A 13296-nucleotide genomic window follows, 5' to 3' on the forward strand; every position below is an offset into this window, starting at 1 on the left:
GTGAGGATTGTCCAGCAGAGATGTTCCTGGACACTTCATCTATAGAACAGGCTTGACTTCTGGTATTCTGGCTAATTATGAGCTTACTCTGTGAAAATACATCCCAGCATATTTAAACACTTAATTAATCATATTAATTCTAGTATTTTGGGCACATTGGACTTCTGATTATCAGCAAAACAATAGAAAAATCAAATTCGATTGTGAATAAAATATTGACAATAACTTCGTTTGATGGTCTTATGATGTATAACAACGCAGAATTTCAATCTTTTTTTTTCTCTCTATCATAATAAATCTGGCTGCTGGTCACTCATGGGTTAAAATAAGCTTAAACAACAAACTATTGGCTTATTGAGCAGATTTAGGGACCCAGCGATGGCGCTACAGCGCGCTCGTCCAATCACGTCCTCGTATGTAAATCAGAGAAGAATGCGGGCTTGCTGATTGGCCCTCCCTCTGCTTCGGCTTCGCCCCAATCCGCTTGCCTTTCTGCTTGTTGTGATGGACGGTGCGGAGACAGTGATGCCCGAAGGCTAGGCTGCGAACTGCTTCCTTTAGCTTTGACGGGGGCTGAAGGGGTAGCAGGGAGGGTCCGAGAGCGGCAGAAAGGAGGAGTGTGGGCGGGAGCAAGGTTTCAGCTTCGGCTCGTAGGAGTCCTGAAGGAGAGCGGCTTCGGAAACAGCGAGGGGGAAAAAGCAGCTCCAAAACTGATGCTGAGTCAGAGACAGGTGGATCCACGGCCTTTTGTCTCTGGAGCCTCCAGCCAGGAAAAATGGAGGAGCTGGAACACACCTGCCCCCAGCTTCGCACGGTGAGAGAGACCCGCTCGGGGCGCTTGTCTGCTGGGTCCGGGTGTGTGGGAGCGGTGGCTGGTTTGCTCTTATGTGTAATCCCTGCTTCTGTCACTCTCGGTGATGTAAGGGAACTGGGTGTTGTCATTTTGTGAAGGTTGATTCGAACTTTCCGTTCCACCTTAAATGGTGCAGCAGTTACATTCTAACGCCTCAGGCGACAGAATGTAACTGCTGCACCATTTAAGGTGGAACGGGAAATTCGAAAAAGACCGACTTCGTGTGGCTACAGAGCTTTCTAAGCTGTGATGTGTGTATGTGTGGTCCACTGTGTAGGCTGCATCTGTGTGCCTGAGCTATTATTACTGAGATCCAAGCCCCCTCCCTGTTATTATGCTGTGCACTTTAATCCCTGCTTGTGCCAGATGTTGTCTGTCAGTGCCAGGAGTTGCAGCTCAGTACAAGCTGCTCAAGCTGGTGCTGGTCGATTTGCTTTCATCAAACTGCAGACTGTCCTTCGGTTACCCTCTTGCTCCTCCCCCTCACCTTGGCCATTCTGCTGCTCAGCGTCCGCCAAGCACTGTTTCCCTGTTACTGTGGGGATGCAGGATTCATACTCCATTAGGAATGCACTGATTGGATGATTGTGGGCTGGAGTTGGGAAAATGCTTTGAAAATATAGTATAAGTATTGCACTGAATATGACATAATGAAAGTATCATATACATGTAGAATACAGTTAGAATGTATCTCAATACACACTTTAAAAAGATGGGTTTTCAAAGGTTCTTTATTAAAGAAAATGGTTCTATATAGAACCATGAACACTCAAAGAACCCTTGGCATGATTAAAGGGTTCTTTGCATCTTGACAGGGTTCATCAGATTGATGGAGAGTGTACTGTAAATGTACACAGATCAGGCATAACATTATGACCACCTCCTTGTTTCTACGCTCATTGTCCATTTTATCAGCTCCACTTACTATATAGGTGCACTTTGTAGTTCTGCGATTACAGACTGTAGTCCATCTGTTTCTCTGCATACTTTGTTAGCCCCCTTTTACCCTGTTCTTCAGTGGTCAGGACCCCCATGGACCCTCACAGAGCAGGTACTATTGGTGGGCCATTCTCGGCACTGCAGTAACACTGACATGGTGGTGGTGTGTTAGTGTGTGTTGTGCTGGTACGAGTGGATCAGACACAGCAGTGCTGCTGGAGTTTTAAACACTGTGTCCACTCACTGTCCACTTTATTAGACACTCCTACCTTGTCAGTCCACCTTGTAGATGTAAAGTCAGAGATGATAGCTCATCTGCTGCTGCACAGTTTGTGTTGGTCATCCTCTAGTCCTTCATCAGTGGTCACAGGACGTTGTTGGCTGGATGTTTTTGGTTGGTGAACTATTCTCAGTCCAGCAGCGACACTGAGGTGTTTAAAAACTCCAGCAGCACTGCTGTGTCTGATCCACTTAGACCAGCACAACACACTAACACAGCACCACCACCACATCAGTGTTACTGCAGTGCTGAGAATGATCCACCACCCAAATAATACCTGCTCTGTGAGGGTCCATGTGGGTCCTGACCACTGAAGAACAGGGTAAAAGGGGGCTAACAAAGTATGCAGAGAAACAGATGGACTACAGTCTGTAATCGCAGAACTACAAAGTGCACCTATATAGTAAGTGGAGCTGATAAAATGGACAATGAGTGTAGAAACAAGGAGGTGGTCATGATGTTATGCCTGATTGGTGTATTCATAGCTTGTATGATTTCTATGGAAATCATACAAGCTATGAATGTTGTGTATGAATTTATATATGTATGTATAAATACACTAATTAGAATCAGTTCTTTTGGACATAGTATATCATAGTCTGTCATGAGGACACTCTTACTGTTACGACATGCGGTGACGTGGGTCTCAGAGGAAATGTAGATGCAACTGGGCATGTTTCCTGTTGATACTTGAGATGGCTGTCCCCCAGGTATTTCCTGAGTACACAGATGGTCACCATCGTATCAACTCCCTGCTGCCATTTGAACAATTACAGTGCAAAATACATGATGCAGTAGCACAATATATTGTTTATAAACCTTAACACAATATTGCATTTCACAGTACTGATGTAGCAGAGATGTGCAAATGCGAATGAGCTTCACTTGGTGCAGTGTAATCAGAAGTAGATGTTTTTCCATATAGTGCAGCCCTGTTTGCAGGTTTAGAATTTACGTAAAGCTGCACTATAGAAGATTTTTTGTAGCATTAGTGAGACATGAGACAAATCTTCTTCTAAGCCGCTTATCCTTCTGGGTTGTTGGGGGGAGTGCTGGAGCCTATCCCAGCAGTCATTGGACGGAAGGCAGGATACACCCTGGACAGGTCGCCAGTCCATGACAGGACAGACACACAGACATATACATTCACAAACACCCTCATACCCAGGGGCAGTTCAGTGTGTCCAGTTGGCCTGACCGCATGTCTTTGGACTGTGGGAGGACACTGGAGCACCCGAAGGAAACACATAGAGAACATGCAAACTCCACACAGAAAGGACCCCGGTTGCCCGGCCGGGAATTGAACCTAGGCCCTTCTTGCTGTGAGGCGACAGCGCAACCCACTGTGCCGCCATCATGAGACAAATCCTGAAATAATAATTTAAATGTTTTTTGGCCCACTTCATAAGTCCTTGCGTATTAATGTCACATGCACAGACTCAAAAACAAGGTCCGAATCGATGGTTAGGTCTGCAAAATTAACATTTACTGCGTTCCAAAGCCTAGGCTGCAGCCGAGGTAGGGCGGGTCCTCGGTAGGACTGTCCTATGAAGACTCCTCCTTAGTAGCCGATTGGTCACACAATTGGAGCAGTCCTAACGAGGCTGGATGGTGATGTCACCACGCTGCATTTGCGGCGTGAAACTTGTGAGGGAACTGGTGAGAGAAAATGGAGCCTGTTGCATTGTGTTTGCTGCTTTTTCATTTCTTTACGGAAATGGAGGAGATGTTCTTATGTAGTATGATAAACAACATATTTACAAATACTTCTAAGTACGATACATGGACGATATATGATATATGTCCAAATGCTTTAATTATTCAATCACTTTATGAGGTAACGAACAATTCAAGGATGTGAACAACTTTAAAACATTGTAAAACAAGCTCTGTTCTTTCGGCTTTGTTTTCCGTAATTTTCTTGGTGCTTTTTTTTCCCATCGTGTCATTTGTGTGCAGAGAACTGTGGGTAACCGAAGGCCTGGAAGGATACATCAGGTGTTTCCTTGAAATCACTCAGAACATATGCTGCATTTCTAGGCTGTATACGAAAGATCCTTCACTTTGGAACGGCCTTCTATGACGTATCGGCCAAGAAATGCAGCCTAGGCTTTGGAATGCAGCAAGTTTTGATGTCAGATAATTCACTCACATTCTCAAAAGACACAGACTACATCAAATTTTGACCGAGTTCCCTTCGAGTTCTCTTTAAATGCGCTCATCAGGTTTTGTTCAAGGAAGGAGTCTGAAATACAACCCATGTTACAGAGTTCTTCGGCACGCATCGGCAAATATATAGATGACAATATCAGATATCAGCATAAGCCCACAATTCCTTTATCAGTGCATCCCTTAGTCATTTGTACTGAGATGTTTTTTGTATTAAGATATCTGCAAAGATATATATCTGTTGTTCTTATGTTTCTTTTGTGTACCATCTCTCTGCAGTCCTCCTGTTCTCCGTTAATGCTCCTCATTCCTCAACACAAGCTAGCATGGCAGGGAGATTGATTTGTCTGTACTTCCTGGTGCTATCACTTTAGTGTGTGCGTGTGTCTCCTTTCTCTTCCCTCGTGCTACTGTAGACCGTAATGGTCTATCATCAGACCTTGGCTGCCCTCAGAGAACCTGTTAGCAAGCAAATCGATCCCCAGCGTGGAGAGGCCTTGTCTCGCCAAGGCAGTAAATTCCAGTAAATGTGCTGGGGAATCATTTTAGCCATTTGAACCTTGTGCGTTGTATTTCCTGGCAAGAGTAACTAGGTGGTGTTGGCCTAAAGTAAATATGCTATTAATATAAAATCCTCCTTTGAAAGGCCCATATTTTACATATTTCTATTTATTTATATCTGTTTAGATCTGTTTATCAAGTCCTTATTTATTTATACATGACCTCTCTTTGTCTCTTAGTCTTTAATAGGCTGTTTTTATTAACGTTATATATTTCTCTGCTTTTGGAACAAAACTTTGTTTCTCCATTTTTGTCATTTTTCAGCTTTTGACATAATTTGAAAATGCCTGTTGCCTTTTACATTGTGTGTACATTTCATGATGAATGGATCAAAAGAAACGGACAAAATTACTTGAACAAAAAGTCTGGTTCCATTGACTTACATTAAAAGTAAAGTATGTTTTTTCCTCCTCCTGTAAAGTTACCATTTTGAAGATACAAGGTTTTGTTCTGACAGCAGCGATATATATGTAAATGAGCTGTGTTCTGATGGGCTGGTCTCTTTACAAGTGCTGTGTGGTGAACCTTGTTCAAAAAAGCAGTATGGGTTGAAATAGATGAAGCATCCTGTTAAATTCAGACTAAAATCCTCAGGCATGTCAGAAAAATAGACTTCCTTTCAGATCTCTGGACCCTTTTGAAAGACTGCAATAACACCACTCCTTATCACTTTAGTTATGATGGGCTGCTAAACTGCTGTAGGCTGAATGCTCTGTCATATGTAAATGTGTTCATGGTTGTGATGTCACATGATTAATTTAAAACAGTTTCTGTATATGGACCATTCAGCTATTTTATTTTTTGTCAATGAAATCGATTTTCCATAATATTGTGCCTGTACAGTGAGCCCAATGTCTAATGTCAGGTTAGCAGTTGGATATCATATCAAAAGTAATGTAGCAGGGTTTTGTTGCAAAATTAGGTCTTGGGTGTTGGGTCTTAGGTCTTGCAAAAGAAAAAGTAATTGATCAGTAACTACGTATGAGCATACTTTGTTTTCCTCACACACTTGTCTTTGATCTTCAGACACTCACAGAGCCTGCTATATTCGCCAAGGAGACAAGCTGCGAGTGTCGAGCGCCCCACGAGAAACTGACTGTTGAACAGGCCCGGCTTGGCACTCCCGGTCAGTTTACTTTTCCTCACCTATCTCTCACCCTCCTCTTCTTTACTGTGTCATCCTGTGTCTCCTCCTTCCATTCAGAAAGCTGCTGTAGCTCTTGAGGTCACTCCCGGTCAGGAGCGGAGGGTTTTTAGAGGAGCTGCTGTGCCCACCTCTAGGATGGTAGCCCAGGGAGACTAAGGGGCTCCTTGGCTTCCCTTTTCTGACCATGACCCAGATTCTTCCATTCATGCTTTACACTCCACAAAAAAACTTCACACAACAGGGACCAGCCAGGGAGTCTTTACTAAGAATTAGTTAAACATGTGAAAGTAAGGGGGGAGGGGAGGAGGGGGGATTGATAGATGTGGAAAACATAGAAGAGGGGTAGGTGCTGAGTTGTTTAGCAGGGATACAAGTCTTAAACTGTCAGTCTAAATTTAAAAAGTATAATGAAAAAAAAGCTTTTCCACTTCACTGCAAATATAGTCAATTGCAGGACATGTTTGGTGCAGTTTGTAGTTTGTAGTTTGCTTCTTTAGTTTGCTTCTGTAGCTTTGCACTGGAGCCACAAGGCTAATAAGAAATGGAAGACTAGTAGTAGTCATACTAGGATGAACCAGTATGTTGGTTAAAATACTTCCTAAGGTACAACTTTTGTCATAACCTTTATTCCGCTAAAGTTATGCCAGAAACGCAGTGTACAAACAAGCTAATGTTATCCCGTTTAGCTGAGTCATGGATGTTTCACTCACATTTCAGTTGAAAATCACCTGCAGTCTGAGACAGTGCAGTTTATTTTGGAGATAGCAGACCTAAAATTCTCATGGTCCATGCAACAAGACAGCTGGTACTGATGGCATGATTGACTTAGTTGATGGTCAGAGGCACGACTGTATGGGACGCATGTATGAGAATATTACTTCATCAAAGCTGAGGTTGGCTTCTTATTTGCAAGGTTCTTATTTGAATTTCCCTGTTCCACCTTAAGTGGCGCAGCAGTTACATTTTGGGGGCTGTATAAGTGTCGGTTTTTGATATCATTTGAAAATGCCCTTTACATTGTGTGTAGATTTCATGATGAATGGAGCAAAAGAAACTGCCAAAATTACTTGAACATAAAGTCTGGTTCCATTGACTTACATTAAAAGTCAAGTAGGTTTTTTCCTTCTCCTGTAAATTTACCATTTTGGAGATACAAGGTTTTGTTCTGACAGCAGCGAACTGCTGCTCCATTTAAGATGGTACAAAAAAAAAATCAAACAGATAGCTTGTGAACTTTTAGCTCCGTTTTTGCCAGGCCCAGAGAAGCCACTGCATACAGTTAGGGTTAGCAAGCAGTATTGACACATATTCTTCATTGTGCAGTTTAGTGGTGTGGTTATTATGGTTATTATTGGTTTCTAGTGTTCTAGTGGCTAGTTTCTAGGTTTTCAAACAGCACCCTTCCTAATTTTAGTCAGGCCAAACTGGATTATGTTTCTTGTGCAGGCAGGGATAGTGACAGGCCTTTTAAATTATGTATACTGTAATCGGCTCTTTCTTTCTAAATGTGTTTTTTAAATGAGTATGGGCTTTATAGAGTAACAGAACTAAAAAAAGCGTAGTGACGCTCAGTGTTGGGACAGTTAGTCACATTAAAGAAATCTATTACATCTATTAAATCGTCTTTCAAACTATAGTGAGATTACTTTTTTTCCAAGAAGTAATCAGTAAAGTAATCCCATTACAGCTTGAGAAAAGTCATGAGTAATTGTTAATAGATTCCTTTTTTTGAGTAACTGCCCCAACACTGAGCTTCACATACAAGATCACAGGGATAAGTTGGTAATGCCAAAGTGTAAACAGGGCCTGTGTGTTTTATGACATTGTATGATGTTCTGTTATTTATATAAATGGACAAAAGTACTGACAATATATATATATATATTTCAATATATACAGTGGCTGTTACTAAGGATTTTGCTGTGTGATGTACTTTTGTCCATTTTTATAGATAACAGTATGTTATACAGCATCAGAAGCCACAGAAGCAAGTCTGAGATTACTCAGGTCACTGGTTTGAGGCAAGTGTGATGATTGAGGCATGTCATTTGCATGGTGTTATTTAGTGAGGCTTCCACTAGTTGTTATCTGCATTAGCCTTGTAGCTCCAGTGCAAAACTAAAGAAGCAAACCATAGGCACGAAACTGTCTTGGCCGACTACAGTTGGGGTAAAAGGCACAACTGTGTAAATTAGTTTTAAATTTTTGGTTGTAGTATTAATGTAGAGAGAGGACAGAAGGAAATAGATGAAATGGATAAAAGGTGGAAAAATATCCTTGTAGCCTTACATACTTTTCTTTTTCACTTTGACTTATTTATTTATCTGTTTTTATCTGATCCTGTATGGTATTATTTTCTCTCCGCAGTGGACAGGCCCGTGCGTGTCTATGCAGATGGAATCTTTGACCTTTTCCATTCTGGCCATGCCCGGGCGCTGATGCAGGCCAAGAACCTCTTCCCCAATTCGTACTTAATAGTTGGAGGTATAGTTTCATATTGGTGCACAAAACAGTGCTTTGATAAACGTCAGTTTTATACATGCTGAATTATGTTTGTATGTATTTTGTGATGTGTAGTTTGCAGTGATGAGCTCACCCACAAATATAAGGGCTTTACGGTGATGACGGAAGAAGAGCGGTATGAAGCTTTGAGGCACTGTCGTTATGTGGATGAAGTGGTGCGAGATGCACCGTGGACGCTTACTCAGGAGTTTCTGGAGAAACACAAGGTCAGTTCTAAGGCCAGTGCTTCCCCAAGTTCCTCATGTCAGCTTCTTCTCTTTCATATCAAGGTTAGGTTAGGTCCCATTAGTATTCATTCAGTGCAATCAATCAGCCAAAATTTAGCTTGAAGTAGTAATTTAAAAAAATGAAACTCACATATTCCCATTTCTCCAAAAGTGGTATCAGTTAAAAGGTAATTCCTCTGATTTTTCTAACATGATGTATAATTAAATGGTTAAGATGTAGACAAAGTCATTCAGAGAGGTTTCAAATGAAATGAGCCGTTCTAGAGAAACTTTCTATCATAAAGCAAAATAATCCCCAAAGAAAACAGTTTTTTTCAGATTTACCACTGTTTCACCGTGATCAGCATTACATATAAAAAAGTCATAATCATGTAGGTTCGCTGGTGGTTTTGGGTAGTAAATAAAATGACTGTATTTGTATTGTAGACATTTTGACCCCTGGTTCCCATCACCATCACGAGTGCGTTTACATGCACTTAATAATCTGATAACTGCAGAAAATCAGATTTTGTCAGTAATTTGATCAACGCGTTTACATGCACTTGAGTAATCAGATAATGAGGAAACTCCGGGTCTACATGAGTCAGACAGTAATCAGCTTTCTGCTTTGCAACCAGCCAATGAACTCACAGAAGAAGACGAGATGTAAACGTAATGTAAAATTCAAACTTCATGCTGTGGCTTTTTTTTTAAAAACATTATGACACTTTACCTGAAAATATGAACATACGTCATTTAGAAGATGAAGAATATTTAAATTCTTCATCTCGTTAAGCGTGTAGTCGGTTTCAGTGTCGCCCCAAAAGTGTTTACCTGCCGTCTCAGGCAATACTGCTTGCTTGTTTCCGGTACTGCGGCCTGTTTTTGCTTATGAACAGACTGAGAAATCTGAAAGAAATCAGAGTAAGAGTTTACATGCACTGAGAAAACTGATTACTGAGCTGAAATCCAGCTCACTTCATTGGATTTCTAGACCTTACTTCCATCTAAGAAATCGGAGTATGCTGTTTACATGACCATTTGAATAATCAGATAACTGCAGAAATCTGATTATGATGGGATTACTGAGTGCTTGTAGCTATAGTACTGTTTACAGTACTGTTTTTAGCTATGCAGTTTACTTTCGTCCACTTTCCTGTGTTTTCATTGTACTGAAGTCCTTCCCTGAGCTGATTTTCAATTAATGATATTGTTACAATTTACCTCAGATTGACTTTGTGGCACATGACGATATCCCATACTCCTCAGCAGGATCTGAGGACGTGTACAAGCATATTAAGGAGGCAGGTGAGAAGAACTCCTTCTATTAAGTGAGCATGATGTTTACCTGTGTGGGATGTATATATGTATGTGTATGTCAGGCTACGTCTAACACGTGTGAGTGTCTCAGGTATGTTTGTGCCCACTCAAAGGACAGAGGGGATTTCAACGTCTGACCTGATCACCCGTATAGTGAGGGACTATGACGTCTACGCCAGGCGCAACCTGCAGAGAGGATACACAGCCAAGGAGCTGAATGTCAGCTATATCAATGTAAATATATCAGCTTTCAAGTGCCTTCATTAGCCACATTCCAGTGTAATGAAACCTCTGTCTGTTAAGATGATCCCTGATATCTCTTTCATATTGAGCTATAAAGAGGCAGCTATTTAAAATACTGTGTAAAATACATGAACCTGTAAATGAATTCAGACACTTCATCAACCCATGTCAGAATTTACCAGTCACATAAGCAAATCAACATCAGTTGCCTATATCAGCAGAACTGGCTACCAACTAGCTATCGATTTTGATTTGATCTGTTAGAAATGAAAAATGACAACATCATCTTTTGGTTTTTGAGCAACACCATGGTTTGTTTACTTACAATTGTATAGGAAAGTTGCTTAGACAACCATTGTCTCTTTAGTCTTGATGTTCAGATCATTGCTAGTTACCCAGAGACTCACAATACATTTTGGTTTATATTCAGTAGTTTTGTGGGGCCAGATGTGATCCCTTAATGAAAATACACAACTGGGGACAACTTGTTAAACTTTTTATGCTGGATTGAAGCGAGATCTGTCACCAACAAGGGTATGCCCCCTCTAAATCCCTGCGCCCACAGTCCTCTAGTCCGTGCTCTTTGAACGTCCGAAAGCAAAACAAGCTAGCTACTGAAATGCTACTGTTAGTACAGCTTTCCTTGCAAGAGGTCATTTTATTTTTACCACAGGTAACGTGTGATTTGCATCACATCTACACGCTTAATTGAAGTTTTTTGGGAGGATGTTTTTCAGCCATGCTCACTTGTGTTACATCCGTGGGCTAACGACAGACTTGTTGCTCTTCACACAGTGGTGATGAGTGCACCACCGCCCTTTGAGCTCTACCTTCACAAGGCATTGGACTGGTTTAGTTTGTTTCAACCCACATCCAGCCCAGAATTTTTCATGGTAGTCCACAGACTTTCTCAGTATAAAATCATGAGACTATTTATGCAACTAAAGTTTACAATATAATGAAAATGTAGTTAAATATTTTTTAAAAATCTAATTAAAAATACTACAATTTAAGGCTAAACTGAGGGACTGAAATTGCATTTTATGGCTACTGTGAAAATGGGTTAAAGTAATGGTTCACGGAACATGAACATGACCGTTTCCCCTCAGCCAAGATATATTTAGTTTCTGAAGTCTGATTTCTTTTTTAGTTATGCACTGAGGCTATGAGGCTAATATCGCTAATAGGTAAATTAAGTCTCTGTCACCCAAAATCTTTTATATTAGCCTCATATCTCCAGTACAAAACTAAAGAAGCAGGCTTTGGACACAGAACAAGTCTTGGCTGAGACTATATTTGGGAAGATGGGAAAATTCTGTAATTTAAAAGCTAAATATTACACTGTGGGAAATTGTAGTGCCCCCAAAATCACCTCGGAATTCCATTTTACAATACAGACACCAAGAGAAAATGGCCATCGTGAAAATAGTGCCCTAAAACAGGACAGCGTCCATTTTGGTCGTGCTCTCTTTTACAATGATTGAGATTAGGACTCACAGTCACTGACCACACTGTGCTTCTGAATGGCAGGAGAAGAAGTACCGCCTGCAGAACCAGGTGGACAGGATGAAGGAGAAGGTGCGGACAGTGGAGGAGAAGTCCAAGCACTTTGTGTACCGAGTAGAGGAGAAGAGCCATGACCTCATTCAGAAATGGGAGGAGAAGTCACGCGAGTTCATTGGCAACTTCCTGGAGCTCTTTGGTCCTGATGGGACGTGGGTAAGCCTGCCCTCTGTAGTAAGTCTAAAAGAATCCACACTGTGTAGAGAACTTAAGCTCTTCTTTATCCTCCAGTCACGTGGGCCTGGAGAGCTGTCTTTAATCAGGCAAGTGCACTAGAGTAAAAAAAGGCGCTCAGAGTAGGTCAGCGGCGTCCAGCTCTGGCCCTGGAGGGCTTACTATAGGGTTGGGCTTTGTTTTTATTGTTTGAAGCATATTATTACAAATAGTACTCAGATATATATAATTCAGAGAAAATATTCAATGTGCACTGTAGTAATCAGCCCAGATCCGAATTAGCAAATTTTTGATTTTTTTTTATTAAAGCTAATGTTTTCAGTTTTGTTACTGTCACGTTGTTTTTGTTCCCTGTACCGTTTCTAATCCCTCAGTACTGTCGCTCATCTCCCCTTCTCAGAAGCAGATGTTTCAGGAGCGGAGCGGCCGTATGATCCAGGCTTTCTCCCCCGGCGGCTCGCCCAGCAGCAGTCCACCCAGAGACTTCTCTCCATCCCGCTCACCCTCGCCCCCGTCCCGTTGGGCTGTCCCGAGAACTTCCCCACCCTCGTCCCCAAAAGGTGCCTCCGCATCCATCAGCAGCATGAGCGAGGGTGACGAAGACGAGAAGTGAAGCCCGAGCTGTCACACACTCACCACACACACATACACACACACACACACACACTCCCACACTGTTCCTGACCTGTACACTTCTGCGCACACCGGCAGCAATGACGAGTTCACACAAGTATCCTCATGGGAATAATGTATATAAATACTGTACGCAATACAGGATGGATTGTGTCCTGTTAAGCTCTTTCTAATGTTATAGAGTACGAATGAAAGCCATTGCAAACCTCTTCTCCTTACAGACAGCAGATTTAAAGGGGAATTACACAGAATTTTTAAAATTTCTGCATAATTATCTTTTAATGATGTGAAATGGTCAAATATACAGAAACTGATCGAATCAGATTTTTTCATGGTGGTCATGGGAACCAGACGTTCAAAGTGATTAATGCCTTTAAATAGGGAAAGTTTTTGGTGATGATTAATTGCCATAGAAGTAATTGTGGGCTAACAATTCCGCTTTTAAAAGTTATATTAAATTGTATTAAAGAACAAGTATAAAATGGCCAGTTAACATTGCATATAAAAGTCATTGCATTTATCTACACTTATTTTATCAGCTCCACTTACCATATAGGAGCACTTTCCAGTTCTGCAATTGCAGACTGTTCTTTAATGGTCAGGACCCCCACAGGACCACCACAGAGCAGGTATTATTTGTTGGTGGATCATTCTCAGCACTGCAGTGACACTGACGTGGTGGTGG

At 41.5% G+C, this 13296-nt stretch overlaps 1 protein-coding gene across 2 annotated transcripts; it reads left to right on the forward strand.

Moving 5' to 3' along the window:
- The first annotated feature begins 511 nt into the window (after window positions 1–511).
- Window positions 512–13289, forward strand: pcyt1ba (phosphate cytidylyltransferase 1, choline, beta a). Of its 2 annotated transcripts, none has more exons than XM_036558914.1 (8): window positions 512–814; window positions 5829–5928; window positions 8317–8433; window positions 8527–8678; window positions 9908–9986; window positions 10090–10232; window positions 11772–11960; window positions 12379–13289. In XM_036558914.1, the coding sequence occupies exons 1-8, from the start codon at window positions 776–778 to the stop codon at window positions 12589–12591; spliced, it is 1032 nt and encodes a 343-aa protein (XP_036414807.1). In that variant the 5' UTR covers window positions 512–775; the 3' UTR covers window positions 12592–13289. The 2 variants fall into 2 exon arrangements, with proteins under 2 accessions (XP_036414807.1, XP_036414808.1); XM_036558915.1 differs by having other exon boundaries at window positions 10117–10232.
- Window positions 13290–13296: the final 7 nt, after the last annotated feature.

Source organism: Colossoma macropomum, unplaced genomic scaffold (genome assembly GCF_904425465.1).
Source record: "Colossoma macropomum unplaced genomic scaffold, Colossoma_macropomum, whole genome shotgun sequence".
Taxonomy (NCBI): domain Eukaryota; kingdom Metazoa; phylum Chordata; class Actinopteri; order Characiformes; family Serrasalmidae; genus Colossoma; species Colossoma macropomum.